The sequence below is a fragment of the Paramormyrops kingsleyae genome, chromosome 22 (genome assembly GCF_048594095.1).
Source record: "Paramormyrops kingsleyae isolate MSU_618 chromosome 22, PKINGS_0.4, whole genome shotgun sequence".
Classification (NCBI taxonomy): Eukaryota; Metazoa; Chordata; class Actinopteri; order Osteoglossiformes; family Mormyridae; genus Paramormyrops; species Paramormyrops kingsleyae.
Window position 1 is genome coordinate 7,213,817 of NC_132818.1, and position 20,554 is coordinate 7,234,370.

General features: G+C 46.0%; 2 protein-coding genes across 2 annotated transcripts; both read right to left on the reverse strand.

Annotated features, from left to right (window-relative positions):
* Positions 1–419: 419 nt before the first annotated feature.
* On the reverse strand, positions 420–6,089 carry LOC111843291 (voltage-dependent calcium channel gamma-1 subunit-like). The gene is made up of 4 exons (XM_023810754.2): positions 5,782–6,089; positions 3,342–3,416; positions 2,339–2,476; positions 420–2,066 (listed from the first exon to the last, which is right to left on the reverse strand). The coding sequence occupies exons 1-4, from the start codon at positions 6,020–6,022 to the stop codon at positions 1,834–1,836; spliced, it is 687 nt and encodes a 228-aa protein (XP_023666522.1). The 5' UTR covers positions 6,023–6,089; the 3' UTR covers positions 420–1,833.
* Positions 6,090–8,799: 2,710 nt separating this feature from the next.
* LOC111843200 (voltage-dependent calcium channel gamma-4 subunit-like) lies at positions 8,800–20,554 on the reverse strand. The gene is made up of 4 exons (XM_023810570.2): positions 20,038–20,554; positions 13,824–13,907; positions 13,190–13,330; positions 8,800–12,533 (listed from the first exon to the last, which is right to left on the reverse strand). The coding sequence occupies exons 1-4, from the start codon at positions 20,252–20,254 to the stop codon at positions 11,980–11,982; spliced, it is 996 nt and encodes a 331-aa protein (XP_023666338.1). The 5' UTR covers positions 20,255–20,554; the 3' UTR covers positions 8,800–11,979.

A 20,554-nucleotide genomic window follows, 5' to 3' on the forward strand; every position in this document is an offset into this window, starting at 1 on the left:
CTTAAATGCTGTCCTTGGTCCTGAACTTCTTAGCTGCCTATAAGGCTGAATGCATGACTGACATGCTCTTATATCCTTATCGGTACCATCCATATAAAACCCAAAATGCCAGAGAAAGCCAGGCAATTGTCAACTTAAAATAAACATGTATATTTCATATGCGTGGTTATATTGATTATACAAGCCACCCTTGGGAGATTTCTGACTGATTAGAGGTGCAAACTTTGAAAATGATTTCTAAATTGTAATAAACGACACATTTATACAATTGTAAACATTTTACATAATTCACCTTGTAACATCCTAGAAAGTTCCTTGGATTAAACAAAAAAAAAAAGATACAGAAAGTGACTGAGTATTCTGAATAATTCTATTTATTTAAAAAGTACAATAAAAGACAATTGCACGTTCACAATAAATGTATCTTCATTAAAAAGACAACACTTTGCTTACATAAATTTTACGTTTATAAAGAAGTTTGTTGTGATGTTTGATATACAGTTTAGTGGCACATTTGTAGGGCGGTATCTTCCAGTTTCCTTTCCCCCGCGAAACCCAATGTGACATGTACCTCGTAAACAACCTCTTATCTCTTTTACACACATCTGGACGAGAAAAAAAAAACTGACCTGACGGAAGCAATGGCTTCTAAGTTACTGTATCAAAAGAGTAAACTACAGAATAACGTTGCTTTTCAAAAATACAAAAGCCGTTTTGCTTGAAACCCGTAATAAAACACACAATTCTTGCATTCGGTTGTTTAAAGCGAACGGTATTTGCACTTAGTTTGCTTAGCTATATATAAAAAAATACCTCGTGAATAGTTTCCTCCCTGAAAACCGCCATGCCATGTGTGAGCACTGAAAATGCCTAAAACCAATGATTTGCTTAATATCGCAAGAAAAATCCATTGTTAACACGGGATTTAATCACAATCTACGCGATGACTCAAAATGGACCGGGCATCTCGACACCACTAATTTAAAAACAACTAGGCTACTGAAAAAGTAGAATTTAACCTGATTTTATAAATGAAACAAACACATGCTTTTCAAGTTTTAATCTGTAATAAGTATTTGCTCTGAAAAATGGGAAAACGTTCTACAGTAGGCTATAACACAGAACCCGTTTATAAGTAAGCCAAGTTACTTTAGTAGGGAAAAGGTGTTTCTTTATTTCTTAAAATTATAATAAAATAAGATCAAATGATTAAAGATTTGCTAGAACTGCATTTAAAGATCCCGAACCTTTTGTTTTTTAAGCTATACCTACAAAAGACGCACTGAATATTTGAGCATAAGACACCTGCACTGAACACAGCAGTAAACCCAGACCACAGGCTACTCATCCTGCAGGTCCGTCTCTATCGGCGCTAGCTTGCTGTGTGTCAGTCATTTAAAGCACCAATCGTGATTTTTGCGTAGTATATATGTTGTCTAGTTTTCGCTTTACGCGTAGGCTAATTGTGGCCATGCTAGCGACAGACAGACCACAAATCAATTATTCTCTTAGAGTAATGTGTAAGAATGACAGCAGGACGTGCCACATGCAATATTAACCACATCCATAATTTCCTTTTTATTACTATTATGTGTCTGTGGGAAAGGTGATTCACAATTTACGCAGGAGTCCACGTGTTCTTCCGTAGTGGCAATCGCGCAGAAACAGTAGCCTTAAAGAACAGTTACAACAAAAGCCATTATAATCTGGGACGAGCAATGTTGCTTGTTCCGTAGTAGTGCACTTTATTTGTTACAAACATGACGTGGGTCATCAAACTGTTACAATTACGACCTAAACCAAACGTGCCTACTGAAGCTGCACCTTCGTCTCCTAATCCAGAGGCTCAGGCTCGGCGTCCATGCAGGTCTCCCAGGAATTGCGGGGCATGTGGGGCATGGAGATGAGAAGAAGGGCGATGCCGCTGAGGAAGAGGAGGACGAAGGCTGAGCAGGCGCACGCAAACGACCAGGAGTAGTAGTATTGGATCCAGATGGTCTCGTCGCTGTCGATCATGCGCTTCACGGACTGTCGCATCACCTCCACCGAGATGATTATGCACAGACCTGATGGAGCAGCGCAGGGTTTTGGCACAGATCGAGAGATTTGAGTCTAACATAGGCCTATTTCATGAAAATAATTTACAAAACGCAGATTTGTGTAATGAATGTACGACGTGGAATAAGTATCCAGTTGATTAAATATGTTTTTACAACTGTGTTATAGGCCAAGACTATAACCTTCCTAATTACTAATTACCAGCTGTTGACGCCAGCTTTGCAACAACTGCACGCCGCTCGGCTCAATTAATCAAAGGCTTGTTTTTCCGGGGTTCTACCTGCGAAAGCAAAGAACATGCCAGCCGGCCGCAGCAGGTAGTCCCTGCCTCTTCCGAAGGACCCTATCAGACAAAGGGTACCCAGCATCATGAAGGCCAGGCTGAAGACGGCGATCGCCGCCGCTGAGATGTTGTACTCTGAGGAGAAGCATTAACCGGAAGGCGGAAGTCAAGCGTGTTGAGCTTAAACGTTGTTTCGCTTAGTTTAAAAATGAACAGTATATTGATTTACATTAAAATATGCATTTGGATACTGGTGAAGAAAAAAATAATGCTTGGTAATAAGTGTATGACTTTTTTTCCACTTGCATAACATATCTATAAGCTACGTAAAAATCCAGGGACACGCTTCAAAAATTTCATGACAATGGTTAAGAAATATGATGCTCTCGCTTTTTGCGTCCTCTCTTAAATTTAATAAAACTGAGGTTGAATAAAGGATAATGTTCATTTTGGGTTTGGACATCAATAATATGGATGGTTCCGGTTTTCCAAGGCACGTGAGCATTCCCGTAGCCAGCAATGAATTTTGGGGGATCCAGCAAACCTTGTTGGGGGGTTCGAACTTTTTATTTTACTAGCTGGCTACGTGTCTGGTAGGTAGCAAACAAATTTGTTTTGGGTGGGGTGGTTGGGGGGGGGGGTAGTTTCAAACTCGTAATTTTACTACGTGGCTGCATGTCTGCACGTGAGCCTCACAGCACGTGCCTACTGCTTCACAGTGTCGGGGTGGCACCTCCAGCACTTCATGGGCACTACCAGGATCATGACAGAGCCACTGAAGTAGAGGACACTGCCACTGGCATGTCCCTATCAGTATATCTGCTACAAATGGGGAATGAACCCTGTCCCCTCCGCCAGACTGGTTTACACCTCTGCTTAATGCTCAGGTTATCGAAATGCATTGGCACATGCAACAACAGCGGATGTTTCGATTTCTGTTCCAATCACTTATACATCTTTCACAGCCCAAAAATGTACAATGAAATAAAACATGACCTGCCTTTCTGGGTTTCAACCTCAAAAAGCTCGGCCTCTTCTCCCGAAGTGAAATGTTTGAAGTAGGAACAGTTTTTGGCTGAAAGAAAGATAAAAGAGCAGACAGTTCAACCATTTCTATGCTGACGTCCTTCTGCTTCACACTAGGTCCAAAAACTCATTTCCTTCTTTCCGTTCCGGGACATTTACTCCAGGGAAGTTGCTTATGGAAACAAAGACACTAAACAGATTGCTGATGTGTGATGGATCCTCATTAAAGTCACCGTGTGTTTAATGATTGTTTTAAAATTGGCTGGCAGTAAAGGTGTGCATTTCACGAGGGCCGCTTACACTAAGAATCTCACCGCAGCGCACGTCTGAAACACATTTGGTGGTGTTGTCCTTCCTGACAGATGTGTCACCATCACAGCCACAGGCACTGTATAAATGGGGCACGGAGACTAGGTCACGACTCGGTAAAGGTGACATGCCTCTCAACATTCTTGTCATGACTCAACATTCTGGTCTCAAAATTTCTGTCATGTGCACAACTGTCCATTAAAGACAAAAGTAAAGATTTCATTTCAGTGTAGAGTGGCTGCCTGATACTCATCAAGAAGGACACTTTGAGTTACTTCAGGTTTTACAAACTACTTCAAAACTGGAAGACTCCTGTACTTGGCTAAATACTTCAGTTCATCTTGTGCTTTGGTTTGTTTCCTTGATTGAAAGACTCATCCAGCTGTGTCACATTAACATTAGTGACACATGCATGATTATAGGAGACTGACCAATCTGCACACAGCAAGAACTCTGGGCTTAAGTGAGATCCAAGTCCGTTCAAATTGATTGAAATGGTAGTTTCCTGTCCTTGTATACTGACATGGATTAGGTGGTAACCCTGGTCTAGTGGGATGAACAATAAGACAACCTATTACTCTGAACAGAGGTGAAATTTCAGGTCCAGAAGGTACAAATCTAGGTCAAGATTTTGTTTCAACAAACCAGTTGAGTACTCAACACAGTGACTCTTTATAATCAGCTGGTTGGTTGAAACAAAATCTTGGTCTGGACTTTCTGGACCTGAACTTTCCACCTCTGACTCTAACCACAAGAAGCCCACTGGTTCCAGTCCAAATATGGATGTTCTGTATCTCTCTAAGCTCTCTTGTCTGAAGCTCTGGGTTTTGGCTACAATTTCACCCTTAGAACCTGTAATGCATTTTATCTGCAGCTTGGACATGCCCATTATTGAGAGGCGCCAACAGCTGACCAACAATAGCACAGATCTAGGTGTGTATGCATAATGAAACCTGGAATCACCTATTTCTACAATAAAAGAGCAGCCTGCTAATCATACAGAGTGCTTGTTAGGGACAGTCCTGCACCATGGTGGAACAAAACTAAGCATTTGAATCAGTAATAACTAGACTCTTTGCAAATCAGATGTAGAAATATATACAGTGGTAATAAAATGTCAATGAAATAACACGATATGCAGATAAGTGAGAACTACAAAACTGGCAGAACTTCTCCTTCCGCCCACCATGCGCACAGACGAAATGTGGTTCCACCAGAGATGAGTGAAAACCATGTGCAGTTTGTCTGTGTCAGGAGTGACTGTGAGATTCTGGGTCAATGTGAGAAGATAAAACTTTTAATGTGATGGACCGGTAATGGTCAGAGGTATCTGGGCTGCACAGGCAGCTGTTGGTCCTGCATGGGCCAGGAGACCCAGCCGGCCCCGAGAAATGGGACGTCACACGCAGGCAAGTGGGGATACTGTCACTGATTTGATTATCTGTGTGTCCGCATTAAGTATCTTCTTAGAGTTTAACAGCAGTCCATCAATAAATAGGTCAATAAAGTTGCATTCAGTTCAATTTTGTAACAAATGTACTCTCTGAGATCTGAGAAATATATATACATAACAATGTAATCAGCATTTATGTCGGCTTTTAAATATACTTTCTTAGCTTGGAAATAAGATCAGACATTTCAGAAAGTGCAGAAATTACATTCCAAATATAATCAGACACAATGAGAATGATACAAAGGAGATTTCCAGTTGCTTCTGATCTTCTTTAATATGTAAGGCAGGTGGCATTGCAGATGGGGAACTTTGCTTTCAAAACAAAGTTTAGTTCATGTCAGAGGTGGAAAGTTCAGGTCCAGAGAGTAAAAACCCAGACCATGATTTTGTTTCAACCAACCAGCTGAGTACTATGTGACTGTGACTCTTTATGCGTGATTGGTTGGTTGAAGCAAAACCCTGGTCTGGATTTTTACCCTCTGGACCTGAACTTTCCACCTCTGGTTGATGCCCAGGAAGGGGAACCACAGCATCCAGTAAACTGGCAAACATGCTCAGCTGGTTTAGGAAAGAACTGTGTGATCGCCGGCTCTAACCACACACACCTGTTAGCCAGCACCAGCGGCAGGGCAGAGAGGAGACATGCTCTTACCTCCGGGGAGGCTGATGGGGCCACAACTGCTGCCTCCAGGGTCCTCCACCCTCATGAAGATGCTCTTCTTACAAAGCCGCCAGAGGCCAAAGTGAGCCGCCTCGCAGGTGGCGTTGAGGTGCTCCACCCGTGCGTTCAGCACCGCCCAGTGGTCTGACACCACGGCCACAAACATGGAGGAGATGCCCAGCAGAATGACCAGAAAGGTCATCCTCACCTTGGTCCTCTTGTCCTCGAACATGGCCGTGCCGGGGAGGGGCCCCGTGTGCGAGTGAGGCTGGGGGGTCCCTGAGCTTCAGCGCCTGCTCTTCCCGCCACTTCCTGCAGCGTGAGCGGCGTCCCGGGGCTCTGGGCTCAGCAGCCGCCGTCGCTGCTTCACTCCAGCTTTTCTGCCCACAAATCTCAGTCTCCTGTTTGAGAAAAGAAGTCAGATAATAGTGCCCTACTTTTTTTTTTTTACACTCCCTCTCTCTCCTGCTCTCCCTCCCTCTCCCCTTGCGCTCTGCCGCCTGGGTGGGACTCGAGCTGCAGCTGTGGCGGTGTGCTGGGGAGGTCGGCCGTGATACAGCAGCCCCCGTTGACCCTGGAGCTCCTGCAGCTGTACTTGTACACTGTCCCCCTTCCAGGCTCCACCGACCATGTGTGACTGGTCCTGTGGCTCAGAAGGTCACAGAAACATCCCTAAAAACCGAACCTGCTTCCCTTGACCATTGGTCACACGCCAAAACTCACACATTTAACATTTCAAAATGAATCTTTTCGGGTTGAGGTGCAGGATGGTATATTATATGTTTTTTTTTAATCATTTTTTGGGGGCTTTAAAATGTTCTTGTCCTCGCCTTTCTGTCCATACGCCGGCCCCAGGGAGCTTTTTTACAGCAGGGCAGCATTTAAATGAGCTGATCTAGTTTCTCTTCCAATCAGAAGGGGAGATCGTCAGCTGTTCTGGCTGTTGATGTCTTTCTTTTTTTATTATGTGGAGCAGAATGGCATCGTCCTACATGAAAGTCTGGCTTTTGTCAAACTTGGTGAACAGAGGAGGGAAGCCTGGAGCTATGATCATTTGCTTTGGTTGTGTCCATGTGTGATTTCAGACGATTTTGTCCCCCCCAGACCGTGCCATAACTCCTCCTCCAAAACAGCCAGGCTTTTTAATGCACCCGTAACATAATTTAATGAGAAAACGTGCATTCACGTAAAAGGGGACCTGAAAAGGACACCTGAGACTGCATCCCAAGGTCTTATCCTCCATATGCTCCTTCATGCAATTAAGTTTCAGCTCTTAAATCAACACATGGCAGATAGAATGGAAAAAAAAATATATGAATGAAACTAATGAAGATAAATGGAGTATTAGACTGTTAAGCAGATTAAGGGAGTTTCAGAGTGGGGCTTAGGCTGTAAGGGGGGGGCGTGGGGGGGGGTGTGTGACCCAGGAGCTGCTGGCCAGCATTTGTACGTTGACCTTAAGCCTGAAACGCTCTGTGCTGCTCTTTTAATAAACTACTTACTCTGCTGGCCTACTTTCGGAGCATTCTGCCCCATTTCCAGCCTGGACGGCTTCCTTGCCGGTCTGTGCAGCCCTGAGCTCAGATCAGGCGCGTGAAGAACCTGGATGCCACAGGAAGAACGCTACACGCCTCAAGATGTTATCATCTCGGTTCCCGGCTCTAAATCAGCTGTTTCCTTAAACCAGGGACCTTGCAATGAGAAGAGACCCCATGTAATTGTCTAATGAGCACATATACAGTATGTCTATAGTATATTTCTCCCTCTTAGTGGAGAGAAAGGAGGAGGAGAGTATTTTTTGTAGATGATAACGCCATAATATTGTTTGATAATGAAACATCTCTGCAGGACATCGCCCGGCTGTTCTACGGATCCCCAAGGGTATCGCAAACCCCAGGTTGAAAACTCCTGCTATAAATGATAATAATAGACAACATACAGTTAAAAATGAACCTAAGGACACCGTACACAGGCACCAATATCGTGGCACTCAATCCCGGCGTTAGTGGCATGAGACTCGGCGCGGGCGTCTCCTGGAAGTCCTCGATATTCCGCACCATGACCCGCCACGAAGGAGTTGAGCAGCCATGTTAATGGTAGCGTGTGAGCCTGTTAAACTATAGAGCGCAGCTACAATATTTAATGATAATCCTGGCTCCTTTTTTTCCATATACAGAGGGGGTCTTGGAGGTAACGGGGTTCTTGGAGCCAAAGGAGGTGAAGCAAGCGAATGAGACGAAACCTCACACACTCCAGCAGGCCGCGTGATCACGTTCCTCCTTCCCTGTTCCTACAGCTGCCATTATTCCAGCATGATAGACAGATGTACAGCTAATTTCCTTCCACAGCACGTCCCTAAATATCCAATTCCCTGGTGCCTCCTGCCTTGCCTAGATGAGCGTCACGTGACTCCCAGCTCCGGCTGCGCTGTGAATCATCATAGCTGCCCCCTCGCACCCGTTGTGTACAACACTGAAGCACTCCTTTGGTCCAGTCTTCCCCCAAATCACCCGTGAGTCAAAGCGTTGTGAACAAGTGTCCAGCGTTCCTACAGGAGAATCCAGGGCTCAGCGTGAACTTGCAAAGCCAGACACAGCAGGCGGCCTGAGGGGGAGCAGGCAGCTTGGCAGAGCACGAACACACAGAGGTACCTTTTTATAAACACGGGGAAATGCTTTATCACACAATCCTTCCTCGCCACCCGACCCATAAACGTAACGGTGTTTGCCCGGCGTGGTCCCACGCATTGTGGACTTTTGAAAGAACGACAGGAGCCTCGACGAGCTACCGTACCCATAATGCACCATTACGCAATGTTTTTTTTTAGGCAGACAGATTTAGGTTTAAATGCCTTCTATTTGGCAGCACGGACTTGTCTGGAAAACCATCCAAAAATTGACTCGTGTAGAGTGGAACCTGAGGTCAACCTGAAAGAACCGGTGTTTTCTGGAAAGATTACGGGGCCGTTTGTGTTTACACAGAATAAATATTAGAGATCTCAGACAGAAGGTCAGGACAGAAACCCTCCAGAGACACACCAAAAGGAGTGTGCCCCTGATTTAATTGAAATGTGTGGACAGCAGTATGGTGACACACTTGAGCTGAACAACACTGACACAAACCAATATACCCAAAAAATAAACAATTCTGTTTCACAAAATAAGTTTAAATATCCAAAAACACAACATATATACATGTGTAACACGTATCATCTAAGGATGACACCAGTTCTTTGAAATATTATATTCTCCACCTATGACACATCGTTTTATAGTAAGACTTCATGTACATTAGATATCCTTTGTTCAAGGTAAACAGAAAGCAGATTGAACCTTAAGTTTCTATTTTAGTTGTATAAAATAAGGGTCTTGGTATTCAACGTCGAAAGCTTACAAAAAAAAAAGAAAATAACTGTGACAACATTACAATTACTGTTCTGCTCTTAATGCCTTCCTCGTCCCCTGATTTCTGATGAAACGGTAAGGCCTTGATAAGACATGATTGCTAAAGCCATAAATGTATTCTCTTTTTATACTATTTACAGTGTATAAAAGACAGAGTCCTTCGTTGTACGTGTTTATAAAAGAGACTTAATGACTGGCTTTGTGGACTCCATCTAGATAAGCTCTGTTGTAGCTTTTATTTGCTTAGCAAACAGGCCTTATCCAAAGCGACGTACACAGAATACATGTTTGACCATTTATATCGCTGAATATTTCACTGAAGTGAGTCAGGCTAAGTATCTTGCCCCGGGGTACTGCTGGCCCCTCGAACCCCACACAGTACAGCATGCCATCCCGGTACACCAAGGATATTTATGGCACCAGTCCACATTGAGTCTTAATCTGCTTCTAGCTACGGTGCAGGTCTGAAAAACCAAAGGGTGAAAGTGTGCTTTGGCTTTGGGAAGCTGTAACACAGAAAGTCCCCCAGCAAATAACGTCTATCAGCAAATAATGTCCCCAGCAAATAACATCCTCCAGCAAATAATGTCCCCAGCAAATAACATCCTCCAGCAAATAATGTCCCCAGCAAATAACATCCTCCAGCAAATAACATCCTCCAGCAAATAATGTCCCCAGCAAAAAAAATCCACCAGCAAATATCACCAAGTCCTGGCTGCTGGCTTTCTGAGGGACGCTGAGTTGAAGCCATCCGCCAGAGCTGCCGTCTTGTTGGCGACATGAGTTGGGTTTGGAGTGAGGAAGTTCCGCTGTCAGACAGTTAAGATCCCGAGGTTGTAGTAGCGGGGGATTTGTATACTAATGGAAGCAGCATCAGGACAGATGATCACACCGCAACCCGCAGCACTCATAGGTGAAGGATCTACATTCCAGCCACATCCAGAAAAATGTCAAATCAACAAGGAGTAGTGCAAGAGCCCACACAATATCCTGTGGTCTAGGTCGACCTAAGATGGCTGAATGAATGATGGGCAGAGACACAGACGAGGGGTGGGGGGGGGAGCATGTCTCACTGGCTGCTCATCCACACTGTGCTTTGGAAGTTGGGGATGCAGGAGGCATGTGATCCGGCCCCTCGTGAACCGACACCCACACAGACAGACTCACGCCCTTCAAAGTTGCCCCCAGCTCCCAGACTGACAGCTCTGTTCAGACTGTCTTTTGTTATCTCGCCATTTATGGCTGCGCAGGTGCTGCAGTTTGGGGGTGGGAGGGGGTAGGGGTTCGCGGTGCCTTCTTCCCTATATGGACTCACTGATGTGAGAGGCAGCAATGCAGTGCGTGTCTACTACTCAAAGCCTGGAAAGAGCGCTCTTCCTCCGCATCAGGCAGCCCTCCGAAGGCTTGCAAAGGGAAACAAATAAATAAATAAAGGTTCTCAGTATTCATCAAAGGAAAGAACCAAAAACAAGCCCAGGGCCTTGGGTTCGAGAGCCGACACCTGCTGGCCTCTGCGCTGCCTCCTTAGAAACGAGTGAAGAATCACTCGCGTTTTCTGAGCCAGCGTCTTTGGCAGCCTCATTCTCCATCCTTCGGCGCTTCGCGTCGGGTCGAGCATCACGGCCCCCTTGGATTCCACTCACAGAAGCACGGATTGGGCCTCTTCCACCGTGGCACTAGGCCGCGGGACGGCTCACGTTTAAAGTGCCGATTGTCTGAATGTCCGGCGGGATGCATGAGGGTCCTTAGCTGACCACATCTGGGTGGCTGTCTATCTGGATGCCTGTAATCACCAGTTAACTTGTTTGTTAAATAATGGAGCAGGGTAGTGAATAACAGCAGAGTGCCTTCCACACTTAATGAATTAAGCAAATGTGCATTTAATTGACCATAACTAAATAACGAATCCTGCTATATATACCTTTACAGTCAGACGGACATGAGAGAGTTCCAGAGTTAAATTACGTTGTTCCTTTGCTCCTTGACGCCAAAATAGAGATAGAAGTGTAGAAATCTCTAACACAATATCATCTCCTTTTGGGGAAAAAAAAACAGGTCTATATTTTTTTAACTAAAAAAGAAATCTATCTAGCCAGAATCGAGCTGTTCCCTCCCTGAGCCAAAAAAGGGCTGGACTTGTAGAAATGAGATTTCCTTGTAACAAAGTTTCAGATGAGGGTGTAACTCTTATCCAGAAGAGCATCATGGGTAGTTTACGGGAAGAACTTGAATGTGCAAAGGTGAGAGTGGCTGTAAACAGACGAGACAGGCATGGCGTGCTGTACTCATGTACTCACCCAGCAACAATGGGGGCAGGGGGGGGGGAGGATTTTTTTCGCTGCATTGGAGTCTGTTAAAAATATTCATTAGAACACAGTACAAAGCTGAGTGACTGGACTCAAAGCAAATAAGTCACAGGGTTAGAAACTGCAACAAGCAGAAGATCAGAAAACGAATAATTAAAATATCAGAAATACTGGAAACAAAGTACTGTTACAATACAGTGTGGCACCAAAAATGAAAATCTACACAAATGTTCTGGTTCGCTGCAGAAAATACAGGTAAGCTTTTCAATAAATTATAAAAGACTACAGGCCGCTACAGGCCAGAAAGGTCACCTGCACTCCGGGTTTACGTGTGGCAGAGGTAAGAGGAGGCTTCCTCGTTTTAGTTATTCAGGAGAGGCGTTTTAAATACTGCAAAGGAGTGTTGATTTTCAGCTTTAGTACAAGTTTGTTTAGTGCCAGGTTTAAAAATTGGCCCTAATATGGGGGGGGGGGGTGCTTCATACAGGTGTCGTCCTCTTATTGAGGGTGTCGTTGACATCTTTTGGGAAGCAGTTGTGGATGTGCAGGAAGTCAGAGTCGTGCTCGGGACTGTAGGAGGCGGCGGTGCCGGATTTGAGCGGGTCCCGGGTCAGGGTGTACATGGAGACGTCGCCCCCTGCAGGCGGAGCGGCTATCTTGATGCCCACGGGCGAGGGCTCCCGGGAGGGCTCGGTGGAGCGGGAGCGGGAGGTGGAGCGGGAGCGAGAGCGGGAGCGGGAGCGGCGCCGGCGGTAGCGGAAGCTGGGCATGCGGGAATACGGCGAGGAGGACGAGGACGAGGCCGACTTGTGGGGGTGGCGGCGCCGCGTGCGGAAACGCAGCTCCTTGTTGCGCTCAATGTAGATGTGGACGGCCAAGACGGCCATGGACTCGGCCAGGATGAAGGAGAGCGCGCCGAAGTAGAAGGACCAGCCGTAGTTATACTGGCTCTTCTTGTCGTCTTCGCGCTTGTCGCTGGGGTCGCCGGTGTTGCTGGAGATGTAGACGATGATGCCGATGATGTTGCTTAGACCTGCCGGGCAGAGCGGAAGAGAGGCGGGGTTAAAGGGTTGCCATGCAACTGCAACCCTTCCAGTGTTTCCCAATCCAGTTCATGACCCACAGACAGTCCACGTTTTTGCTCCTTCTTAGGTAGGGAGCAGGAAGAGAGCAAAAATGTGGACTTTTTGGCAGGGTGCTGGAGGGAACAAAAACGTGGAGTGTCTGCAGATTCCTGAGGACCGGATTGGGGGAACACTGTCCTACACACTTCAGACTGTGTGGAAAAAGCTTCTTCCGGTCCTCAGCTGGCCGGAGAAATGCATGACCGGCACAGTATCTGTCACCGCCTTCAAACACTATCCGTTACATCACAGCTCGCCAGCGTTTGCGAGACGGATGCGATTTGTTCCGATGCTGGAGGTGACAATGAGGGGTCGTTAATCTCGCGGTGAGTCAGGTTTGCTTCTGATGAGCGTGAATACATTAAAGGCCATCGCTTGTTCTTTTTTAAAAATAAATTTTCCATGCAATGAAACAAAAAGGTCTTTTTTTTTTCGCATGAACACCAAGCCCCCCGGACACAGGATGCCGCGGTCTGTCATGTAATGAACCGGAATAATGTATGACTTTTTCGTGGCTGCGTTTATTTTCTTCTGACACGAATCTAACCTAATGCCTCAGTTATACCTGCTGCCACAAAGAGGATGCCAGCACAGAGCAGGATGCTGTTCCTGTTGCCGTAGATACGACCCACTCCTACACACACGCCGCCCAGCAGCAGCAGGACGGTGCTGAGGATGGGAAACACGCTGGAGGCGCGAACAATACCTGGAAGGAAACGACGAAAGCGTTAGCGCCGCGCTAAAAGGCATTAGCACGGGTTAACAGGTATTAGCGGCATATAGCATCATCACAAGCTAATTCTGCTAGCGCCTGCACTGGCAGGACTTCAAAGAGGCTTTCAATCAGAGAGACCAGGGTTTCCGTTCTCACCAAGCCACACCGCTGCCTCTAAGCTACTTCAGCTGTGTACCTTAGAGAAGGAAGAGCTACTCGACCCTGCTTGCGACGTAAGTGCGTGATACGAGAAGTAACCGTACTGCTTAATTTGAAATTCAAATTTATTTACCTAGGTCATTTTACATCGTCTCAAAGCGCTTTACATTATCCCCGCCCAGTGAGCAAGCCAGAGGCAGAAGTGGCAAGGGAAAACTATCGAGTAGGAAGAAACCTTGGGAGGAACCAGGCTCTAGGGGGGAGCCCATCCTCCTGGAAGTCCAAAATAGCAAATGCTTCACCAGGGGATTCGAGAAGCACTCACGTAGCAGGTACTCTGAGCTGTCCGTGTCATAGTCGTTGTCATCGGGGAAATGGTTGATCCGATAGCAGCTCCCCTTATTAATACCTACAACACACGAGTCATTGATAGAGAGTATTAGATGTAGTCTGGGCTGCGTGTTCAGTGGGGGGGGTCTCTGAAAGGCAACTGGTTAAAAGACAGCAAAGGGACTTTGAAGCCACACGGCGTGACCCCTGACCTCCGTCACAGCCTCCGCGGGTCAGCAGCAGCACTCCAGGAAGACGCCACCGCCCCAGGCATCGTGGCTCCTCCTACCGCAGTGCCCCGCCCCCGTGCCCCCGGCTGACCCTCTCCGCGACTGTCTGTCACACGTGCGAGCGGCGTGCGAGTCGGGCTCGTCGGAAGTCGCCGGGGACCCGCTGACATTTCGAAGAGCCCAGATTCGAGCCTGGATCACGTGCTGCTCGCATTGTGCTGAGCAGCAAGACTGTGCAGATATGAAGACAGTCAGCCTTGACGGCGAGCCACCTAGTCACCTATAAATACATATGACCGGAGTGAGTTTTTCCCCGTTATTCCTCATGGCAGTTGACACAATGCCGTGTATCTTAATGTTAAAAACAGGCACAAAAAAACATCAGGCTGAAATAAAGCTCATTGAAACCATGGAGACAAAAAACAGGATGAGACCTGTTCAACAGCAGCGGGCCAATTACACAGTGCAAACATATGAGAGATTCGGCACAGCGGCGGGGCAGTGGACACGTCCTGTGTAATACCGCCAAGTTCATTTCTGACACAAGAGGAAGTGGTCTGTCTGACCCAGCCTGGCCATTCTTTACCTCCTCCTCACTCTGCTCACATTGGCTAACTGTAAACTGCAAGGCAGCTTGCATCAGCAGCTAGCTGGATGGAGCATACTGTGCCAGGCTACAGGCACAGCTGTGCAGATGTGGTTTGGTTACCTTTTCATGCACTGTGGTCTATTCGCCAGGCAGGACTGCGCAGACCCTTTGACCAATGTCATGGTGAATGTCGGCATCCTGTTTCAGCAGCAGAACATCTTAGTGAAGAGTCATCATCTCAGCAGACAGTCACCGTTCCCCTTAATGTGTCCAGGCATAATCGAATCACAAAAAGTCCAGAGTCGCCTGGAAATTCACACGGTCTGCATCTTTACAGCCCAGTCCTTCATATTTTGCCTTATCAGTGAAAGACACATTCCGTATCTAACCTTAAATAGCAGGGTTCCTGTGGGGGGGGGGGGGGGAGAAGGTTTGTGGTAAGACACTCCAGGAAACACAAAATTGGCCCTTGCTGTACATCCGGGTTCCTGTCCTTCATGAATCGTTACGGCAACACCTAATGTCAGGCACGGAGCAACAAGTGTCGACCGCCGAGCCCGTTATGTCACTCGATGAGGCTTACAGGGTGACAGAGAGTGGGGCAGTAACAGCTATTGTGTGCTAGTCTTCATCGTTCTTGACAAGTGTCGAGCGAAGGATCTACGGCAGGATTAACTCCAGACTTGGTGAAAAATGGGGTGGAAAAAAAATACCAAGTAGCAGAGTGAAAAAAACCCCAAACTGTCAATGGAAATTCAATTGTTTAACTTGGCAGGATACACTGTGGTCACTGAACATATGCGACAAATTTGCTCTCAAAGCACGTTGGGAAATACGCGGACTGGGTCACACGTCATGACCGTCGCCGCAGGTCGCACACCTTCGGGTGGAACTGCGACTCATTCCCGCCATACGACAATGCCATCGTGTCACAGCAGGGTTTTAATTGGGTCTAGCATTTAATCAGGGACAGCCTATTAATTATAATTAAATAGGTCTCAAGAAGTGGGACACAAGTTTGGTCATTGTCAAAAAAAAAGGACAACTATTTAAGGGGAGGCTTATAGACGAAGCACGCATCACCGCATCTAGATCAGAGGCTACAGGGTGTCAATCATTTGACAAGAGCGACGTTGTGCATCTTTGATTAGGATCACAGCTCCTGTGCGTCTCGGCTGCATGTTTCAGCATGAACACAAATATCACAGGCAGCCAACTACTCAAAGACGTAAAAAGGCTCTCAGAGCAGGGCGTCCTCGCTCAGGCTCGATCTACCCAAGTGTAGCTGGTGTTATGACATCCAGAAGAGCTGCTCTTCTCTTTTTTCTTCTAGCTCTCTTCTGACAGCTGCAGAACATCACAGCACCAAGAGATTAGTTCCAGCGGAAGGTCGCCAGTTCACATCCTGTACCCAGCGGACTGATGCCACCGTTGGGCGCTTGAGCAGGGCCCTTAACCCCCAGCTCCAGCGGGCTGCATGTTGACTGACCTTGTGCTGTGACCCCCAAGCTATGGAGAACAACAATGTATCTGTTCTTGTGCAAATGGCAAATAAAAGAATTATGACTTATCATTTCTATACATAAAAGAGAAGACTAGATACTGTATGTGAAAAGTCTCCATTTCCCTCATGCGGAAGCATAAAGTACAACTACTATTAAAAGTAGGGCCCTAAATTGTAATTCCTCTCCTGGCACTTTGACCTTTGGCACATTAGGATGCATCTGAATGGAAGCAAATCTCTAAACAGGGCTGCTGCCAGACCCCCCCCCCCCCATCCATGGAGGGCTGTTTGGCCCACGGGTCTCGAAACAATTGCTAAAACTCGCCAACTGGCACGGACTCCACCGCCATGCGATGGCCCGCCATCCTACCGGGCCGCCGTCGCCGAGAGACCAGCGGCTCCTCTCCATGGCAACCGCGGCTCCGGACCAATAATCAGATTTCCAGAGCACCTCTGAGGATGCCTTTGACATCTTCATTGTTCTTCATTACGTCACTTTTACCAACCTGTCTTCCTACTCCCCAAAACACCAAGCCCCCCCCCCCCCTCCCCCCAATGACACCCTCCGTGGCTTCCCTCAGTCATTGCTGGTCAACGACAGAAAGACAGTATAAAGGACTCCATAAAAATGTGAATAAATTAAGAGCATATCCAAGACAGAAAGAAGAGACTGCCAACGAGTATGCGTCTTACTCTCCCCCCGCCTTTTCCAGTTACCCCCCCCAGACGTGCAATATTTTTGGCATCATTTATTGCGGAGCACTGGCCCAGTTAAATTTCAATACCTCCGGCATCATCGAGCCTCATGAAATGGCTGATTTCCTCCAGGATCGGCAGCTAACTTGATTTCCTTCCCACCTCCTGATAAGCCAATCCGCTGGCGGCCGATGGGGGACCCTCTCGCCTTTACAAGCCAATAAGCCACCGGCCCCCTGTTCCCATCCCTCGTAAAACACGGACCGGCGATACCACCACCTTATAACCGTGGCCTTGCTGCCGCGTGATTGGGCTCAAACCACCAAGGTCGCAAAGAACACAGACGTATGTGGGTTTGAATCCCTGTTTAGACTTTTCATGTAAAATGGTTGCATGCACTAATATCTTTTGTAATTATAATACGTGCACACAGGTGAGTATCATTATACCCGGCAGTAACAGCGTAGGACCCCCCCTGCCACTGTGGGGTCATTACAGACCTTGGGGGCGAGGTGGGAATCACAGCCCCATCTGTGCATCATTCGCCGGCAAACGCTTTTGCCCAAAGTAATTTACACAGCCCTCGGCGCAGCGCAACCCATTTGCACACCTGGTTATTTGATTGAAGTAATTCAGCCAAAGGGGCTGGATTGCAACAAGGGTACAACAGAAATTCCCTTGTTTGCAACTCCCTGATTACGCAGCGACAACCACCATTTGCTAGTAAGTAATAAAACAAAATAAAAAATGGCTTCACGGCTGCGCATCTATTAAGGCAAAGCAGCATGTGGTATAATTATCTAAAACAAAAGCAAAACACGCAAACGCGCATCACTCAGTTGAGCTGTGGTGCTCGGACACTTCTTAGAAAAAGCAGCCCCCGCCAAAGCATCGCCGTGTTTGTCTCAGGGAACCATGCATTTGATCAGGCCCCATCAATTCGCACACCTATCTCCCTGCCTATCTGTGTCTCGCTAATTTGCATCTCCATGACAACGGGGCCATGCCGTCCTTCCATAGGTCATCCAGCAGGGACCAGGTGGTAAACAAATGGGAGAAAGTCAGAGCGATGGAAATCTGAAGAGCCCTAACATCTGCTTCCACCCAGCTATGTATGTCAAAAACTCCTTCTCTTGGGGTAGATCCATTATGCAGCAGGACAGTAATATTTTAACAAAATCAGACAGTGACCATACTGGAACCAAGCATTTATCACAAGTTTATTCATTACATTTGGCATTACAGTGAGTTTGTGCGCTGGAAAATTAGAGCAGCATCACCTTAATATTTCGGAGTACGTCTCAGAGTATTAGAGTATCCAACTAGTGCCACTGAACCAGAAGTACCAGGGGAAGCACGATTGAGAGATACAATACTTTAGTTGTACATAGTACACCTAAGACACTAAACAACGTTTCCGTGTCCCTGAAAATTACATATATGGCCACAGGTATACTCTAGTTACGCAAATTAATTATAACCCCTCAAATAACCATATAAATATCCAGATTTATTAAACACCCCCAACTTAAATATTCGTTTTAATTTTTTACGTAAGAACTCCCAGCAACTCACTGTTCTTTTAACTTAAGAACTCATAAATTCTCAGAGAATGAATAAATATATGAAAATATCGTTTCCGATCAGATTTGGACCAATGTGAAAGGGTGTATCACCTGAAATTCAAGAATTGTCTCCAAAATCAAAATGCGTTATAGACCTGCATGCGATTCGGCAGCACACTGACGGCGCGCCGCTATAAGCCTGCGGAGGCTGAAGCCCGGGGGTCCGGCGGACCCCGAACCAGCGCCTCCCCCAGGCGCGCTTTACATAAGCGGACGCTCGGCTTCAGAAACAGCGCGGAAAACCTCTCCTTTCATCTACAGAACATAAAAAACAACAAAAAAAAAGAATACGTCCAACCATGTCGTATAAAACATATTAATAACAGTTATGAATGGAAAATTCATGACCAGTATTAAATTCAAAGTTTTTAATAACGAACCATCGATTAAACGAAGGCATCGTTCAATCGAAATATTGTTCGAATCCAGACAGATGCAAGTTACTTCAGTTTTAACACTCATAATAGGCAAAGGGGGAAGATATATAAAATATCCGTTACTGTAAATGGCGTATATCTACATTATTACAGACAAAATAATAAAGAAAAGGAATTTAAATTCTGTGAAAGCACTAGGTAGATAATCTAAAGGTACATATTTTATAATGACCGTTATTCGGTTAAATTAAAGCTTTGTCCCGCAGTTAAAGGCGTCAGTAGCTATAGGTAAAACCTGAACGGAAACATCAGTCCACCGTTATATTAACACTGAACAATTAATGAGCTCAAAACCTAGACTAAACACGGGAAGACAGCAGTCATTATCACAGAACATAAGAAAGTAATTCCAAATCTCATTCATAACGTTTTTTTTGTTTTTTTTTTCCTAAACAATGGCAAAAAGCTTACCAAATCATCTATTTTTAAATCGTATCTATGTTTCCATAGCAATTTCGGAGATGTGGTTGCCAAGCAACAGCATTAAATACAAAAAAAGACCTGAATGAAGGCAGAGTCGTGAATTGCATCTCTAGTCTGTGCTGGGTCAGTCTTTCCCAGAGTGCACTTTATTAAACAGGACTGTCTAAGGTTTTAACACTTTTTTCACGTTACAATATCCCGACTTGAACCCAGAGAGATTTATACTATGATTGATACTTGAATAGTTATATACCTTTAGTCTTTTTTATATAAAACTGAGGCTTACCATCTAATCATATGACCGCTAGTGTTTTACAATTTATCTTATAAAGGCTACCCTTAGGTTCATTTGGGATGTAGTTCTCCGCCTGCATGCGTCTTCATTGTTAATCAGGCACCAGTAGATCCCCTGTTAACTTTACTTTCCGTCATGGTACCTTGTTACTACCCTGTGTTGAATGGTACTTTTCTCCCTTCCGATTAGTGCCGCTCCCTCGCCATATAACGTTTCCCCGACTTATATTTTTGGGTAACGCTGGCACTAAACTGGGACGGACAGACCCTCGTCATGTAATGCACATTATTGCACAGACAGTATTCGCCGCACGTTTCCTTTACGACGCTGAAAAAATAATTTAACTACTTTAAATCACTTTAACATATTTTAACGATAGGAAAAAAAAAATTAACAAGCGTGTCGGGTACCTTCGATACAACAGATTCTCCAGAGCCCGGAATGCGTAAGATCGCCTTTGGTTTTCTTTGGTTGGATATCGTCCACGCTGGTGTTGGTGGTGTTACATATGTAGGCTCGGGAGTAAAGCCAGTAGTCCGTGCCTATAGCGATAGTCATCAGGCTGAAAGCTGTAAAAGCCCCCGCGGTCGCCAGAATCATCTGAACCCCAAGATCACGCCACGCCATGGCGCCTCATAACACTCCAAGCCGGTCTACACTCTAAGGAACATCACGGCGAGGAATCCCCGCTCATAGCGTCTACTCGGACCGATTCGTTTGAAAGCATTTAGGTTTTTAGGTTATCCTCCTTCATGTTCCCCATGGAAGTTCTGGCGCTTTTCCTAGGCAGCGGCGACCTAGTCCTGCAATCGCTTATAATTCAGATAACTTATTATATAGTGGCATTGATTGCATTCCATAGGTTTTCATTTTGCGAACCTTTATTATATTTGAAGCGATACTCTGTCGCTCCCTTGCAAACGGCAT

Coding starts and splice junctions, on each gene's coding strand:
- LOC111843291 (XM_023810754.2), bottom strand. CDS start 6,022: ATGTTCGAGGACAAGAGGACCAAGGTGAGGATGACCTTTCTGGTCATT. Junction 3,417..5,781: donor CCCCATCAGCCTCCCCGGAG/GTAAGAGCATGT, acceptor TCTTTCTTTCAG/CCAAAAACTGTTCCTACTTC. Junction 2,477..3,341: donor TGAGGTTGAAACCCAGAAAG/GCAGGTCATGTT, acceptor GCTTCTCCTCAG/AGTACAACATCTCAGCGGCG.
- LOC111843200 (XM_023810570.2), bottom strand. CDS start 20,254: ATGGCGTGGCGTGATCTTGGGGTTCAGATGATTCTGGCGACCGCGGGG. Junction 13,908..20,037: donor GAGAATCTGTTGTATCGAAG/GTACCCGACACG, acceptor CGTGTGTTGTAG/GTATTAATAAGGGGAGCTGC. Junction 13,331..13,823: donor CAGCTCAGAGTACCTGCTAC/GTGAGTGCTTCT, acceptor GTTTCCTTCCAG/GTATTGTTCGCGCCTCCAGC.